The 18,283-nt window shown below is 41.9% G+C and overlaps 1 protein-coding gene and 1 long non-coding RNA gene across 5 annotated transcripts in view; one reads left to right on the top strand and one right to left on the bottom strand.

The window, feature by feature from the left end:
• Window positions 1–18,283, bottom strand: part of GRHL2 (grainyhead like transcription factor 2) — a 172,570-nt gene that overhangs the window by 27,983 nt on the left and 126,304 nt on the right. For all 3 annotated transcript variants that reach the window (XM_014476738.2, XM_070383061.1, XM_070383062.1), the window contains exons 9-12: window positions 17,076–17,234; window positions 9,225–9,312; window positions 8,399–8,538; window positions 3,300–3,331 (exon numbers count right to left, since the gene is read on the bottom strand). In XM_014476738.2, coding sequence (XP_014332224.1) covers window positions 3,300–3,331; window positions 8,399–8,538; window positions 9,225–9,312; window positions 17,076–17,234 — 419 coding nt within the window. The remainder of the gene's footprint in view (window positions 1–3,299; window positions 3,332–8,398; window positions 8,539–9,224; window positions 9,313–17,075; window positions 17,235–18,283) is intronic.
• Window positions 8,423–18,283, top strand: part of LOC138990799 (uncharacterized) — a 36,115-nt gene continuing 26,254 nt past the window's right edge. Inside the window, exon 1 of one of the 2 annotated variants that reach the window (XR_011466913.1) lies at window positions 8,423–8,559. This is a non-coding gene — a long non-coding RNA (uncharacterized lncRNA). The remainder of the gene's footprint in view (window positions 8,560–18,283) is intronic. The other variant, XR_011466914.1, reaches the window with a different exon arrangement.

Below are 18,283 nucleotides of genomic sequence, written 5' to 3'. Positions count from 1 at the left end.
TTAAGAGAAATAGGGCAGAATTCTGGAAGAACTTTATTTTGTGCTGATGAACACAGCATGATGAATACTTAGGTTTAATATTATGTTGATTAAATGTACTCACTGGTGATTGGTCAACAATCTCTAATATCTCCAAAGTGCATTGAATTTTGGCCAAAGTGTTCTGGGTGGAAGATAACACCTCTTGCTCAGCAACACTGTAAGCAAGCTCAGGGTTTGGTCTGGCAGCATCTCTGAGAGGAGAGGCATGGCCCTCTGCTCCAGTCATTCAGAGGCTGATGAGTGAAGGCACTTTGGAGGGCTGACTCTCTGAGCTGTGACGGAACCAAATTCAGACTTGCTATTCTCTACATTTGTCTTCTTCTGGCTTTTATTTTCCTAAAGACTCAGTCTTTAAGGCTTCCCTGGTGGCTCATTGGTAAAGAGTCTGCCTGTAATGCAGGAGACACGGATTCGATCCCTGGTTGGGGAAGATCCACTGGAAAAGGAAATGGCAACCCACTCTAGTATTCTTGCCTGGAGAAGACCATGGACAGAGGAGCCTAGTGAGCTACAGTCCATGGGGTTGCAAGAGTTGGATGTGACTTAGGGACTAAACCCACCTACCAGCCTTTGAGGAGATTATACAAGATGGGCCCAAAGGAGATAGTGGCATGCCTTTGAGAAGAAGCAAAAATAAGAGAAATTCTGAGAGAGGATTGTGGTCTGAGTGCCCCATGTGGCATCAGGCGATGGCAAGTTCTTGGAGGGAAATCACTGTTTTTCCAGACTTAAGGATGCCCAAATTCACCAAGAAACCCTGTATCCTGAATGCAGTATGTGAGCCATAGAAACGCAAAACTTGAGGGGACCTCATGGAATGCTGGAACGTGGGCATCCTAGTGGGGATGAGTGTGGACAGAGGATCAAGGCAAGAAGGGTCTTCCAGGAACTAGGGGTCAGATGGAGATGGAGACTAGATCCCCCGATCCTCAGTTTCCTCAGGAGAGATCTCACAGATCCTCTTCTACAAAATCTTCCTTTTACAATGGAGAACACCAAAGTCCAGAGGTCAGGGACCCAGCCCCAGGCTTCCCACTGGGGAGCAGCAGCCCAGGAGGAGAACACGGGCTTCCTGGCTCAGAGTCATCGTTCCTTCCATGACGCCACCCTGTCCTTTGTGAACCAAGTGAACAACAGAGTAGAAGTGATTGGTGCTAATTGTTCCTGTTCATTCCTGCCACTGGAATATATGACCTCTGTAGCTCAGACGGTAAAGCGTCTGCCTACAATGCAGGAGACCCGGGTTCAATCCCTGGGCTGGGAAGATCTCCTGGAGAAGGAAATGGCAACCCACTCCAGTATTCTTGCCTGGAAAATCCCGTGGATGGTGGAACCTGGTAGGCTACAGTCCATGAGGTCGCAAAGAGTCGAACACGACTGAGCAACTTCACTTTCACCAAGATAAAAAGAGAACAATATAACTAGGTATTTAGAAAATTTGGAACTCAGAATTTGGAGGTCAGATCCTGGATGAGGCTCTGCTCCTGACCAACTAGGGAATTATTAGTCTCTTTTGAGATTCTCTATCCTTTAGGACAGAGGGTGGCATACTTCCCCTGGAAAGTAAACAGTTCGGCTTTCCAGGCTAGACAGTCTCTGTTGCAACTACAACAGCGTCTCTCTACTGAGCTCTGCTGAAGCTCTGCTATTGAAGCACCCAGGCAGCCAGAGACAAGGCGTTCATGTGGCTGCATGCCAATTAAATGTGACTGTGTGCACTTGAATCTCATAATTTTCAAATGTTATGCAATATTATTCTTCTTTTGGACTTTTTCAACCATTTGAAAATATGCAGACAGTACAAAAAGAAGTGGCGTGCTGCAGTGGGGCAGGGGCGGTGAGGGGCGCTCAATTTGGCCCTTAGGCTACAGTTTACCAAGCTCTGCTTTGGAAAAGAACCCAGGACTACCTGTTCCACTTGACTTCATTTTGAAATGTTGCACAAGGAAATATTGCTTAAGAATAGGGAAGCTCTGGTTTGACCATAGTTTGAAAAACAGTGATCTAGAGAGTTTAGTTATACCCATGTAATTAGTGCAAACCAAGATTTTAGTTGTAAGTGGTGTAACATGATGAAAATTGAATGTAGTACAGCATCCAGGTGGCAAAAAGAAATGATCTCAATATAATCTCCAACTCATGTGGTTCAGAACACGTGTACTTCTGAGAGCCAATTTTAAGGAGACCAGTAACAAATCTGGTGGTACCCCCTGGCGGGAGAATTAAGATGTTGAGAGGTAAAATGACATGTGAATGAGGAGGAAAGGTTGAGACTCATCCAGAAAGAACTACAGCCAACGCATATCAGTCAAAAGAAGGCAACATTGGTTCCACAAACTAACTTTTTGGAGCTGGAATTGTCCAATAGCGTCATGAGCTATCTCCTACAATGAGAATAGTCAGAATATTCCCATCACTGGGAACATTCAAGTAGAAGTTGGCTGACCCCCTATCAAGAATGTGGTATATTGCACTGTATTGCCTGGGAATAGGATCAGCTAAATGACCCTGAAGATTCCTTTTTGCCTCCAAAATTCTAGGAATCTACACAATGAGTTAATGAACAGAAAAGCAGTATGCAGCGACTTGATACCCAAGACACTGGGAGCCTTCAATGCCCCTGTGTAAACCCTCTCTTCCCTACAGTCCTGAAGACAGTGACAAGGTTCTCAATCTTCCTAGCCCCCATCTAAACCAGCCTCGCCACTGGCCCAGGCAGCTCACCCTCCAGCATGAGGGATGTGCGGGCATGGGGAGGGGGGTCCAGGTAGCACTGAAAGGAGGACAGGCTGTCTCCTTAGCTCCTGCCTTGAGCTCAACTCGATCTTGTGTTGGGGCCAAAGATTTCAGTAACTGGATTAGCAGTGAAAGGGTGGAATCAAAGAGATGTACCACTTCAAAGGCAGATCATAGGAAGGAGAGAGGGGTAAAGAGAAACTTGGGGACTTCTCTGGCAGTCCAGTGGTTAAGACTCTGTGCTTCCAATGCAAGGGCCACAGGTTCGATCCCTGGTCAGGGAAGATCCCACATGCTGTGAGGTGCGGCCAAAAATAAAAATAAAAAAGAGAGAAACTTGGAAGGAGAACGGTACTTCCAGGCTTCTCCCAGACAATTCTTGGAGTCAAGGCTTCTCTAGCTCTGAGTCTGGGGCTGAAAGGACATGCCCACTCCCTGTCCCATTATCCTGTGCTTGGAAACCCATTTCTACCAACAGGAACTGACTTTGGGTGTTGAAGTGAAAAGCCTGAGTGTCTTACCCTTCTCGTTCATCATCCGTGTTGTAATACACCTGTGGAACAAAACGGCAGACTTACTGTAGGTCAAGCATGAGAAATGGAAATATATTACGTGATGCACAGACTTTCCTAAGACATTACACTGTCTCTTAAAAAAAAAAAAGACAAATCTGTTTAATCATTTGTATGTGTCTAATACAAATCTGTGTGTGTCGAATGCAAATTTAAGCTCTTCAACAGTCTCCTAGGGTTAATTCTTAGACGTTAATGAACTAAAATTAGAAATCTGACTATTTCTAGCTCAAATCAGTCTGATCAGATTACCTATAGATCAAAGCCAAACCTTGCTTTAGACATTAAGGAAATATTTTAGCAAGATTTAAAAATCATTGCTTAGAAGGGCCTTGGCACAGAGCCTGTAAGTAACCGATCCCATCCAGTCCACAAGTGAGCTGAATGCAGACTGGTATACTTTGGTAAAGGGAGGGAAGCAAGTACCAGGCAGTAAGCCCAGGCCTTTGTTTATTTCCCAAAGGGACTTGGGCTACCCTGGTCCCATGACCACAAAAATCTAGGAGTCAACTATCTTCAGGCCAGGAAATGTCACCTAGCCCTAGGAGGTACTTCTGGCTATAGGAGGTGTTCTGGCCAGAAGGGAAAGAGACTTCTTTAGGTGGTCAGCCTGGCAACAGGCCAAATCAGATTTAAAGACATTATGAAGCATCCTTATTATTTTATGCAGCTCTGGAAATCCAGAGGGGGAGCTGCTGTGTATGTTAAGTCCTCTTCACCCAGTTATTTACGGCAATTAACTGTGGGCCTTTCAAGAGCTTTAACTATGTGCTTCAGGATCATTTGCATTTGGGTGAAGAATGACACACGTTAGTATCCAACATTCACACATTAAACTTCAAAAATCACCTTTGGGTTCCAGACCATTTCATCAATGTCCCTGCCACAGCCATGACACCCTCCGTGTAAACTTTCTCAAAGGCTCGTGCCAGTTTCCAGGATGCCGCCAAGCCCAGACTTAGTTATACAACAGAGCTCGTTACCTGGAACTCTTCAGGAATGAGTCATATTAGTCATTGGCTGAGATTTCCATGGGGAACTTTTTCCTCTTAAACTTTTTAATGTTTACGGTAGTATTGTATCCTTTCTTCTTAAACACAAGGCAATGAAGGTAAAGGTAAGACGTTTCCTCCCCACGCCCCAAGTTTCAGTGTGGCATCAGAGCAGTGGGTTATGCTCAGAATGGACTATTTATTTAGATGTATACAGAGGGACCCACATAAGCCAGGGAGCCTGGGCCACAGCACTGGACCCAAGACTGATGCTGACTTGTTTTTTTGCTGCTTTCTTTAAATGTGGCATAATACACCCGCCCTGCTTCACTGCCCAGGCAGGGTAACGGCCAGCTCTCTGCGAAGGTGCCTGGTGATCCAGAGCCAGAAGCGACCTTCTCTTGAGTGTCCCCCTGGCTTCCTGGGCAGCCTGTACTGTGCTGCCCCCGTCGCCTCCCCGCACCGCCACTTCTCGCCTCCCCGCACCACCACTCCTCCTCCTCCTCCTCGCACGGGATGACCCACCATCTCTTCCTAGTCGGCTCTAGTGCTTATTGCACAAATTTGATTTTTGGACAGTGTTCTCAAACTTCAGAACACATAAAAACGATCTGGAGAACTTCTCATAAACACAAATTCCCAGGCTCCCCTTAGGAGATTTTAATTTGAAAGACCTGGAATAAACCTTGGGAACCTGAATTCTTATCAAGAACGCCTGTGATTTGGGTGGAGATGGCTTACAAGCCACAGGTCAGGGAAACGGCTCTCGAGGGTGTAAAGGAGAAGAGAAGGGATGTCCTCCCTGGGTTCAGGTGCATTGAGGGAGGCTGATTCCTGCCAGGTACATGGGATCCAGAGGAACGAGGCCTACGCAGCCCACAATTTCTCCCAAGCTCCTCTATCACTTCTTTTCAAGGGTTCTTGACAAAAGGCACCTTGCATCAGTTCAGTTCAGTCGCTCAGTCGCATCCGACTCTTTGTGACCCCATGAATCGCAGCACGCCAGGCCTCCCTGTCCATCACCAACTCCTGGAGTTCACTCAGACTCATGTCCATCGAGTCAGTGATGCCATCCAGCCATCTCATCCTCTGTCGTCCCCTTCTCCTCCTGCCCCCAATCCCTCCCAGCATCAGGGTCTTTTCCAATGAGTCAACTGTTCGCATGAGGTGGCCAAAGCATTGGAGTTTCAGCTTCAGCATCAGTCCTTCCAATGAACACCCAGGACTGATCTCCTTTAGAATGGACTGGTTGGATCTTCTGGGCTTTAATGTGAGGAGAGGGATACCAGAGACCTCCATAGTGCCTGCACCCTGGGTTCATGCTGTTTCAGGGGACAACAAAATCTGACTCCATGGTGGATCTGTTTCTTTAACTTTTGCTTCCCTTCCTCCGTTGCTTTTGTTTACTAAAAGGCCTGCCTGGGGAACCCTGCCCCTCTGCCTGAATTCTACAAAAAAAAAAGACATTAACACAACCTGTCCCCATCCCACCTCCCCCCTCAGGCTGGCCATTCCAGGAGATACTTGCAAGACTCATGACCTTTTTATTTTACTTCCTCACCTCCTCCCCATCTCTGTTCTATAACAGAAACTGGCATCCAGGCCCAGAGAAGATGATCATTTGGACATACTAGTCTGCCACCTTCTTGGTCTGCTTGCTTTCTGAATGATGTCACATTCCTTGCCTCCACATTCCTCGTCTCTGATTTACTGGCCTGTCTTGCAGGGAGCGGAATGAGCATGGACTCGGTAAGAATGCCCTCCTGTGAGTGTTTGATAACCATCCGGTGACTATTTCAACCCACGAGTGAATCAGTGAGACATGGAGGGAGAAGGGGACATGTGGGCTGACAGTGAAAGCTAGCTGGCGGCTTGTTCTGCAGCTGAAGGGCTGCCACGTGGCTGACTTCGCCAGGTCCATGGCAGTAGCGGTTACTGAGCATCACACCATCACCTGCCTTCCTCCCTTCCATCTCTGCTCCCTTATGGGAGAACTGGGCCAGCTCGTGACCTGCCACAGCTGGCTCTCGTTTGGCCTGTCGAAGCTCGCCAAGCCCTGTCCCTTGCCCACTTCCAACATCAGAGCACTGCCCTCTTCCCTCCTGCCTCTGGACTCATCCCCCCAAACTCCGGACTCTTCTAAGGAAAGGCAGCCTTTCTAGTCCTGACCAGCTACCGCAGGTGCTCTTTTCCTTCAGCCAAGCACGTTGATCAACCACAGGATGTTCACACACTGTCCCAGCACACAGAAGAGTGCGTTCCTTTGTCACCCGGGGCTCAGGCAGGCTCCCTCACTGACCCCCTACATTCTGACTCCAAAGCCACAGGGAAAGCCTGAGGCTCTTCAAGGACAGCAGGACTTAACTTTGCTGATGCCCCAAGGGACGCTGGTTGGGCTGCTTTGCAAACTGCTGAAACCAACAAATGGGAAAGACTACACTTTCCTTCTGCTCAGCCACAGGCTAGGAGTCCCGCTCAGGACACAGAGGGGGTACGTGAGGCCAGAGACAGTCACGAGCCGTCACATTTGGTCAGTTTTCCTCTTAAGATTCATTTACAGCTTTGCGTATTTTAGAGAAATCTTGCCAAGAGAACAGGTCAGGCTGTCAGCTTTGACACAGGGCTGAAGCCAGAATCACAACAGGAAACAATGAGAGCAAGTTAATTCAACCATCCCCTCTTTCCTAAAAGTGTGACGACCTAGCTTCAAAATACAGCACGTATTTACAAAGACTGCAAATACACAAATCACCACGTTCTTGGGAATTAAAAAATAAAATCAGGCCCTGGCACTCATGTCGTAATAAATCGTTACATTCTTCCTTTCATCTCTGTGTCTTTTTCCTACCAGACAAGTAAGACAAGATGAGAATGTTAAATTTTAATGTAATGCACTCTTAAGAAAAAGAACTAGGGGGTATTCTGCTACCCATATTTAGTTGGCATCAAAAACACCAATTAAAAAGTTCTGGTTGTATAACTGGTTTGTCTCATACACAAAATGAAATGGCCCAGGGACAAAATATTCTCAAGAAAAAGAAAGTTAAGCCAATAATGATTTCTGTTCCTAGACTAAGGTCAATTCCAGTGAGTACCTGAACGCTAGAATGGAAGAAAAACTTGAATGTGTCAGTATGCACCTATTTCTCAACAGGAAGACAATTCTGGCTAAAGCTAGGGAAGTAATTTTTTTTCACACAATTTTAATTTATCACATAAAATAGACAATATTAAGACATTACAAAAAGCAAGAAAAATTATCCATCTCCTAAGCTTACTCATCAAGTATTACAATTTTTCTTGTAACATCTTGGAAAAAACCCAAATGAAATTTTAGGCCAACCCAGTATTTGGAATCACAGTACAGACACAAATGAATATTCTACCTTTTCCCCACTGAACATTATCATAACTAGTTCCTATGTTGCTACATAGTTTTCCTAATTATAATTTTAGTGGCTGCATATCATTAACGTGAGCTACCATAAGGAGCTAATTATTGGGTGTTTATGTATTATAATATTATCTCTATAATTTCACTTGTAACTAGAACTAGAAGACAGGAATTGTCTTTTAAAAGGCTTGTCTACAATCTCATTTTTCTTTTGGTTTAAAATAATTTACCTATTCAACAGTAACTGTCAATTTACTAAGAAAAAGTTTTTAACAGAAAGAATTTTCCTCTTAAGCAACTTGCCAATGGGTGCAGTTCAATTTCCCACCATTAGATGGAGCCCTATCGCATCATGCGGATCCCACAGAACAAAACTCACAAAACTTGCCTTACAGGTTATCAGCCTTCTTACTTTCTTCCTCTTTCATTGCTTTGTCAACACTTCACTATTATCAGCTCACTCTCACCTTCCCCTTAGTAAGTTGGTTTCCTCTCCTGAGACATTCCTTTCTATAAAATTACATTTTCTGTAGGAAATGGCTGACTTTTGGTCGAACGCATAGGTTTTATTTTTCAGGTCAATAGCGCCTGAAGTGATGGTCTCTTAAGGCTCTACCTGCCGAGTGGATGGATGGCAGGCGATGTGAGCGGGTCAGCCATACCTGTCCTGTTCTCTGCAGGTTTGCGAAGTGAACATCAGGTATGAAGAGGACGGGCTGGGAGTGCAGATCAGGCATTGTCTTGAAGTAGGTGACGTCACTCTTCTTCTGTAACGGTATCGCTGCCAACTTCCCATCAGAGGCTGGACACGATCACAAAACCCGTAAGTGCAAGGGTCGTGGATGACTTAAGATCTCTCACTTGTAAGCTCTAGTCTTGGCTAAAGTTCGCAATGGTCTCCTATGAAGCTTCCCAAATGCCATATATGTGAACAGACTTTAAAAGCCTGCCCTCTCCCATCACCAGACCAGCAGAAAGAGTGTGCACTTGGAGTGAACACTCCTGAAGGGGTGCTCTCCTGTCACTCTCTGCACCCTAGATTTGTCTGGAGAAGGAGGATGTTGGTCTCTGGAGTATGAGAACCTCCCTCCTAGCTCTGATGTAATCACATGATCCTATTTGCTTTGCACAGGGATAATTCTCCCCATCGCCGTGGCTAGCCATAACTTGTGCTGTGCTTAGTTGCTCAGTTGCGTTTGACTCTTTGCAACCACATGGACGGAAGCCTGCCAGGCTCCTCTGTCCATGGGGATTCTCCAGGCAAGAATACTGGAGTGGGTTGCTATGCTCTCTTCCAGACGAACTTCCCAGCTCAGAGGTCGAACCCAGGTCTCCCTCATTGCAGGAGGATTCATTACTGTCTGAGCCACCAGGGAAGCCCAGCCATAACTTGGACGTGCATATTTTACCTACAACCCACTTCTTTCCACCCATTCCTTGGTGGACCTGGCCCGGCTGAAGCCCACCCCCCTTCTCAGCCACACTCACAATTGTTGCACTGGGTCTGGGAGGCCTGGCCTTTCCCCTTCTTCCTGTTCTGCTTCCTCTCTTCATCTCGGATTTTTCTTTCTGCTCCCTGACAGGGAAAAACAAATGCAGACAATGCCAGGCATGTTACCAGAAAGTGCAAAACAATTGTGCACACACAAGTCACAGGGATAAGAAATAAAACATGGGGAGGGGAGGCCAGCAGCCGCGGCTCCATCCTCCAGCGAGGTCGACCGCCCCTCAGTCTACCTGATGTTGCTGACGTCCTGGGGGAGGGAGGGATCCCACTCCTCCCAAAGTCTCCCCTTTTTGGTATCTTGCCTATTTAAACAATTCCAATTACGGAAAGGCCAGACTCAGTTCCCTATCCCAGTAAAGCCAGTTAAGTAATTTTAGTGGTATTTATTTAAAATAAAATGTTGTAGGATGACGCATTGGCCTGTTATCTTTCCTAATCATGGAGTGGGCATGAAAGTTGAGTATGAATTTCCTATAAAACTTTTCCTTTGCTCCTTGGTATGGAACTTTAAAAAATTATTACAGAAGAGGAAATGAGGTAGGGCTGAAGCAAACTACACAAGGTGTAAGATTTTGTATATACAACTACGATCTGGGCTTTTGTCTTAATATGTTCATATGCTCCTGGAAATGGCATTCAATTTGCCTTTTTGCTCCTCTGTTCCCTGTAATTTGACTTTTTCATTGGCATCTCTTGCCAACTCCATCCAAATTAACCAGCTGACCACCACCCATGTCTCTTGCCCTCTTGGTCTTCCACAATTCTTTGATCATCCTCTTCTCTTTTTGGTCACCCTTCGATGTCAGCTTTGCTGACTCATTTTCCTCTTCTCACGCCCCAAATACAGACATTTCCACATAGTTCCCTTTGCCTTTCCCTCTCTCCATTCTTGTGGCAGGGAAGTCCATCTATACCTATATTTCCAAGGCGCTCTAACGCGACACCTCTCCCAGCCTCGACTCCTCCTACATTTCAAATCCTCACTATTTCTGCCCTTTGTGGCAGCACATTTAAAAAACAGCAAAGTGTGGACTGCTCAGCAACCTCTACCCCTAGAAAATCCCCAAGTTATCACACACAAAACAGACAGATCTGAGAATATACAATTTAATCCTTCTGTAAAATGCACACAGATCAATTAAAAAGGAAGGGACAAGTTGGTAGAAATACTTGCTATATAAATCTCATGTGCTGTGCTGGGCTGGGCTTCGTCACTCGGTCGTGTCTGACATTTTGTGACCCCATGGACTGTAGCCCACCAGGTGCCTCTGTCCTTGGGGATTTTCCAGGCCAGAATACTGGAGTGGGTTGCCGTGCCCTCCTCCAGGGGATCTTCCCAACCCAGGGATCGAACCCAGGTCTCCCACACTGCAGGCGGATTCTTTACTGCCTAAGCAACCAGGGAAGCCCGTAAAATCTCATATAAAGTGTTAAATCAATAACATATAAATAATGATTCAAATTTAAAAAGAAAACAGCAACTATCATACCAGTTAAAAAATGGACAAGAGTCATGAAGGCAATTCACAGAAAGGGGCACGCTAATGGTTTAGAAGTAAAACACTGAAATATAGATTTTGCTTATCAATCTGGCTTAAAAAAAAAAAAAAACATATTCCCAATTCTGGCCAAAGTAAGGCCATGACACAATGGAGACATGTGGCCGAGGGAGGCATCCATCATAAAGGACACGGCTTTAGAGCTAATTCTTCATGAACAAGTGATGACAGCTAATCAGATGTGGCACTTCCTCTGTGCCAGGAGAGCTCTAAGAACTTTACATTGGTAAGATTTGGATGCTTATAATAGTTTAAACAGATATTATAAATATGCATTTTTATGTCAAAAAGCTTCTACTCCAAAAAGAGACTAATCATTTACAGTGCTCTATTTTTAAGTTTTAAATTGTCACTGATGTTTATAAACCATAGAAATTCATAGAAAGAAAGAGATAAAATATAAAAATATTTCCTTGGAAAGTCTCTTCAAGATATACTAAAAGTTTTGTAGAGATTTTTGTCTAGATAAGGTATAATATTTTCAGAAAAAAAATAAAGTGCTAAATGCACAAACATGACTTTGTTCAAATGGGTGTGAAAAAGAAGCAAAAGGCCCTTATTATTCATTTGTAGTTGTGTCCATGTAAGACTTTCTTCTCTGTATTTGAAGTTCTGTACAATATAGTATTGCATGTAAGTCAAAATATAGAAATGTACCTACATAAATTATAACTCACTGAAGACACATCCCAAAGTTTGTCGAGCAATTTTATTTTAAAATTAGTCTTCTGTCTTGTACAATTTATGTGAAGAAAAGTTCTGAAATTACCGTTCCAAGGTTTATATATGTTCAGTGTCAATTTTTAGGAAATAAAGCCACCTGCTTATCATTTTACAGGGGTTCTTTGATACACCAAACCTGAAGGTTTAACATAAAACACAGAGTAGTTCTCCATAGAGCCTAGTCTGGGCACCACATCTATGTAAGAAACTCCCTGCCCAGAAGGCCCAGAGAGCAGCACTCCAAAACAATTCTGATAGTATCCAAACTTAGGAGGACCACCGTCCTCATGTTTAAAATAACGCTTTGATTCACAGTGACCCAGGGCAGCCTTGATACATTCAATTATGATGAAGAACCATCCTTGAACATGACCTTCCAAGAATTCCTTTCCTTCTTTTGATTATTTGTGACCCAAAGCTTCTGGAAAATATTTTCACTCTCATTAAAATGTAAAAAAGTCTGGTTCTTCCAGAAGGGTATAATTTGCTACAAATACCAAATTTATCATTTGAAAATAATTTCCCCCACTTAGATGTTCATTATGAAGTGTTAAATTTGGAGAAAAGAAAAAAAGATGCCAGAGGATTTCCTGATTATACTGTGATCACCTTTGCCACCTCTTGAGAGGTGATGGCTATCTTTATATTTGTATTTGATACTTAAATTGTTTCTCTTAAATTTGTCTCAATAATGTGGCCTTAACCTATTTAAAGTTGGCCAAGATACTGAGAAGGTATTTTGGAAAAATATCTTTAGTTTTTTATAATCTCCAAGATAATTCTAAGCAAGAATTAATAAAGAGGGGGAAAATTCTTAGGAGAAGGTGGCTTTATTTTCAAGTTTTGAACAATATATAGTTGCTCTTTGCAGTAATATGATTCTTGTTTTTCATGAAAGATAACTGAATTAAATACAGATATAAAGATATCTGCTTCCCAGGTGGCGTAGTAGTAAAGAATCCATCTGCCAACATAGGAGACGCAAGAGATGCAGGTTCAAACCCTGGGTTGGGAAGATCCCCTGGAGTAGGAAATGGCAAGTCACTCTAGTATTCTTGCCTGGAAAATTCCATTGACAGAGAAGCCTGTCTGGCTACAGTTGATGGGATCACAAAGAGCTGGACACAATTGAGTGACTGAGCCCATAAAAATACAGACAAAAGTATTGATAAAGATATAGCCATATAGCAGATCCTGAATTTTTAATTCATAAACATATGTATTTCAAAAAAAGAAATTTTAATATCAAAAAAAGGGAGAGAAGTCCTTTATTTTCATCTGCAATCTTACAGGTGCATTAATTAGAAATCAACCTAGGGAACTATAAATAGTACAAAATTCCATCTGTTTAAACTGTGGGAAATTTACAGTTTTAAAATGGAATGTGAAGAGTTGACTCATTGGAAAAGACTCTGATGCTGGGAGGGATTGGGGGCAGGAGGAGAAGGGGACGACAGAGGATGAGATGGCTGGATGGCATCAATGACTCGATGGACGTGAGTCTGAGTGAACTCTGGGAGTTGGTAATGGACAGGAGGCCTGGCGTGCTGTGATTCATGGGGTCGCAGAGAGTCGGACACGACTGAGCGACTGAACTGAACTGAAAATGGAATAGCTCTTAATTCTTTTGCTTTAGAAGATGATTCAAATTAATCTTTTGCATTTATACACACATTTGAAAGTGCAAGAACTAAAATGTCCCAGGAGTGAGTTTTGCCTGTATTTTGAAATCATGGCTACAAATATAATGACAAATCATAGCAAAAGATTTTGCATCTAGCTTATTGGAATAATTAAGAGCAGTTAAGATTAATATACTCTGCTTATCCCATGAGATTCCTTCCCTATGAGTTTCCTGATCCTCATCATCATGTTAACTAAAAAGCGACCCACTAGAGACTCTTTACATCACTAGTTCCTTGGAGTCCCTCTCATTCTAGGGGATAGTGAACAATATGGCACTCTCTGTTTATTCTGCATTTTATGCTTTATTTTTATTTTTAGTATTTATTACATCAATACTCGAAACAAATAATTATACGAGCATCTCTTAAGCCTTCTCTTTCATACTTTCAATTCCAGCTGTGACATAAAGGTAAACAGATTGCCCAGGGCCTCCATTCCACCCTTCCTTCCTTTTCTCCTTGCTCCTAATCTTCCTCCTTCCTTCCAATAAGGAGATTCAGGGAGGGGGATTCTACTATTCCCCTTGAAACTTCTGGAATAAAAGAAGGGAATTCAAATCAGTTAACTGTTCTCCCATGCGTACTTTAAAAATTCCACCTTGTACATCATTTGAAAATGCTTTCTTAACGTTTAATATGTTGAATTAAAGATATAAGGAATCTGAGTTTGGGATCAGACATGGATTTACACGCAGCTACTCTGCTTTTTCGCCACATGACTCTGGCGAGTTACCTGTGCTCACTGGCAATTTTCTCATCTACATAACAACTGTGTCTACAGACCTACCTGTGCCTCCTCTATATCATGGAAGCTACCTAACTGGGCCTGAGAGGGCTGTGCTGCTCTGACAATTAGCACTAATTGAAATCATTGCAACTTGAAACGCTATCGAGATTTTAGAGACATTTTCCATTATGCCACATGTCCCTAAACTCAGTGCAGTTCGAGTTAATTTGCTTCCTTCTCTCGTCTCATGATCATCTCTGCCTTCTGTTCAGAGATGCCCACTTCTTCCTCCTCTCCAACTCTGCTAAACGACAACTCAGACATTTTAATGGCCCTATAAGCTCTTTGATCTACATCTGACTGCAGCACCGTTAAGAGTGCTGGCAATTCTGAATTAGCCACTAACTTCTTTTTCCCCTTTCTGTCTTCTCCCCAGGACCTAACTGAACTCCTACTCTTTTACATCCAGCCAACTCCCTGGCGGCTCAGTAGTAAAGAATCTGCCTGCAATGCAGGAGACTCGGGTTTGATCCCTGGGTTGGGAAGATCCCCTGGAGAAGGAAATGACAGCCCACCCTAACATTCTTGCCTGGGAAATCCCATGAACAGAGGAGCCTGGCAGGCTACAGTCCATGGGGTCACAAAAGAATTGGACATGACTTAGAAACTAAAATAACAGCAACAGCAGTTGCCAGTTTATTCAATTTTTCATATTCTCTCCCTACCCTACCCAATTGCTAAATAATTATGTCTTGATTATTGTCAGAACATATCATATTGCCATTCCTGTCTCTCCCATCATTATATCCAAGATAAAAACACGTGGAATGCTCACCGTCGGTCCTTTTATCAATGTCTTTACAGTCATATTGGTGTCTAAACAGAGTTTTTTACTAGATTCCTCGAGCAGAAATATTCCCTGGATTTTTGCCCCTTTGGTTGTTTGTTCACTGGTGGTTTTGTTTCCTTGTTTTATTTTGTTTTGCATTTGCCTGTTTTCCTTATACTTGAAAATCAGCTTGGCTGGATATAAAATCCTTGGCTCACATTTTCTTTACTTGGTTACTTTAAATATCACTGTCTCCTGACAAGGCACTGCTGTTGAAAAGCTTGATAATAAAAGTTTCCTTATAAATGATTCATTGCCTACCATATATAAAGTAGATGGCTAATAGGGACCTACTGCATAACACAGGGAACTCAGCTCAACCCTGTATGGTGGCCTCTATGGGAGGAAAGTCTGGAAAAGAGTGGATATATGTGTGTGTGTGGCTGATTCACTTTGCTATGCGCCTGGAACCAAGACAACACTGTACATCAACTACACTCCAGTAAAAATTAATGAAAAAAATTAATGACCCATTGTCTATTTTATTTTTCTTAGATGCCCAAAGAATATTTTTAAAGTCCAATGGCTTTTGATATTGGCTATCCTCAATCAACTTTCCCAAGTGCCTGGTAGCTCATTAAAAATATGTTCTTTTTAAGTTTTCCTGATTTGTCCTTTTTTAGCTTTTCTTCTGTTCCATTGTTTATGTTTTCTCCCACAAAGATACATATTATATGTCTTTGTATCTTCTTTCCCTCTCTTCTGTATCTATTATTTTTTCTTAATTGTTTTCTCATTTCTTCAAGTTTTTAAAATTTTGCCATTTTATACTTGTATTGTTCTTAAGGAATTATATTTTACATTTATTTACTCCCATGTAGTAGTCTTTACTTCTGAAACATTTTAATCTTCCACTTCTAAATTTTTTCCTGAATTCTACTATATCTCTTTTCAAGTCATTCTGGTCTCCAAACATCTCATGTCTGAGTTTTTCAAATTGTTGTTTATGTTGTTCTTCATAATTTCCATGATTTTGTTAATTTCATATTTTAAAATTTTGTTAATTCTCAGCCCATCTGAAACAGTAGGCTATAGACATAAGGACATATAATATGTATCACCTGTTTCGGGGGCATGTCTTTCTGGCATGCATCCATGGTCCACAAGAAGTTAGTCTAATCTTAATTATATTTTTCATGTAACACTGTAGGGGACTCAATATTTTTTCTTTTCTGTTGGTCATTTCTAAGTGAAATGAGTAAGTTAGGATAATTCTTCTAGCTTGATGGTCCTCACGCTCCTACTCTAGCTGTGTTCACAAAGTGATAACAGAAAATCGTCCTGTATTTCCTGAGATCTCACTACTCTGTTTTCTTTCCCCTCTTCCTTTTTAATTGGAACTTCTCATTCCTTTGAACCTTTGCTTTGTTTTTGTCTAACTCAACTTGGATTCTACTCCCAGTAGCCTTTTCTCAGAGCAGGATTTTTATCCTAAAGGGAACTTCGATTTGTAACTTTCCCAAGTTTATAGAGCCCCAAACACTCCAATGCTTTGTCCCCTTGCACCCACCCAGCAGTAAATTCAAGTCTGCACACTCCATCCTTCTACCCCAGTCTCACCAGATGTCCTCGATGCCCACTGCACTCTCTGCTATCATGGACCACTTGACAGTGTCCTGTTCTTCGGTCATCAAGTGAGTCCATTATTTTCCCTCATGATGCTGACATCATACAGGTTCTGAAACTGTTGATGCTTGGTCCCATTCACATTTGGGATTTGTAAGGGTCTCTCATCACATAAACATGGGATTTTAATCTTTGCTATTCTAATTGATCTATCTCATACAGGGGGATTCAAGAAGATTCAAAAACTACATGTCCTCCTGAAGCATCATGTTTGCTAGTGAACATACTTAAAAGGTACTGTGTCCATTCCAAAAGGCTCTAGAGGAGACCCCATTTAACCCATAAAAGAGGTTATATTAGTATGTTCTGGGACAAGATCTACCTACCCATTAAAAACTATCCATCTATTAGATCAGTTATATCTATGTGAATCAGACTCACAGCACAGCACAATGTCAGTCATTAAATTAGTGCTAGAATGATTGACTGAAAAAAAACAAATACAGTTGATGGCTCCGGAGATAGCTAATAAGAACTGAGAATGAAAGATTGCCACTCCCACTGTGACTGGAAAGTGATTATTTGGACACCACTAGACAAGAAAGGTGACAAGGGGGAAATGTCATCAAAAGTAATATCTAATAACAAAAATACCTTTATGACAAACTGTCATCTTTACTCACTTTGTCGCAGAAGACCTTGATCTGGCAATAAGCTCTATGAATGGGTTTATTGCTACGATTATTATAACTGTATGTATCAATCTGAATCATCAAAGGAAGTCCTTTCACTCCTTTTTGGGAGGAGAAATCTGTACTCAGGCAGTTCACGGTGATGAAAATCTGAGGGAGGAAGAAAGGAAAAAGTTCACGAGTCACCATAAAATAGATCTATTAAAAAAATGCATAAGCCTTAGACTTAAAATTAGAATATTAAACAAACCTAAAAGTACAACTAAAGAATATGTGGATATTCTCACATAAAACTTACTGAATACATGAAACTGATTTATTATAATTTCTAGTTATAAATTTACAACATTTTTGCTTTTATATTTAAACTTGAAACAGACAATTTAAATTTATCTTTATATCAGCAATGCCTTATTTTCCAAACATGCATAAGTTAGTTGGGTGAAACACTATCTCCTCAACATATAAAAACTGTAACTTTTAATAATTACATCGATTTCTATAATCTCTGACCTGTGGGGCTTAAAAAAAAAAAAAGCTACACAACATCTTCCTTTGCATCTTATTGCATCGAAACATAGTTGTTTGTTTACACATCTATTTTTCTTATTTTCATGAGAGTATGAGATTTGAGACAATTTTTTATTATTTTTGTATTACTGGTACTTAATGTAATGCCTAGCAGAGAATAACCATTCAATAAACATCTGATGAATGAGGTCAACGAATTTATCTAGAAAGCCCACTAGACTGAGAGTCAAAAGCCCCAGGTTTTAGTCCCAGCTCTAACATTAACCAGATCTCAGTCAAGCCATTTCTAGTTTTTGGTTTTCAATTTTCCCGTTAAATCATTCTTAAACCCTCTCCAAAGAACAGAATATAAAATGCTAAGATGCTTTCAACTTGGTGAAAAAGTAAAAGAGCTGGCAAAGTAAGACATGGAACAGGAGGATGGATGGGTAGTAAAGACATCAGCATTCTCATCTTACAACATGAGGTATCAAGAGAGACAAACAAAATGATATGAATCTGAAAAAATGGAACTGCCCAACAGAACTAAAAATAATAATCTCATTATAAAATACTGAGAGGAATGGAAGGAGGAATACAAATGATTAAATTTATCCTCTTTTTCTATAGTATATAGACATCAATACATACCACTTTATTTATGAAGGACTAGGGATATTAGGGGGCTT

The sequence above is a fragment of the Bos mutus genome, chromosome 14 (assembly GCF_027580195.1).
Source record: "Bos mutus isolate GX-2022 chromosome 14, NWIPB_WYAK_1.1, whole genome shotgun sequence".
Taxonomy (NCBI): Eukaryota; Metazoa; Chordata; class Mammalia; order Artiodactyla; family Bovidae; genus Bos; species Bos mutus.
Note: the sequence above shows the minus strand (reverse complement) of the source record. Positions and strands in the feature narration are given on the sequence as shown.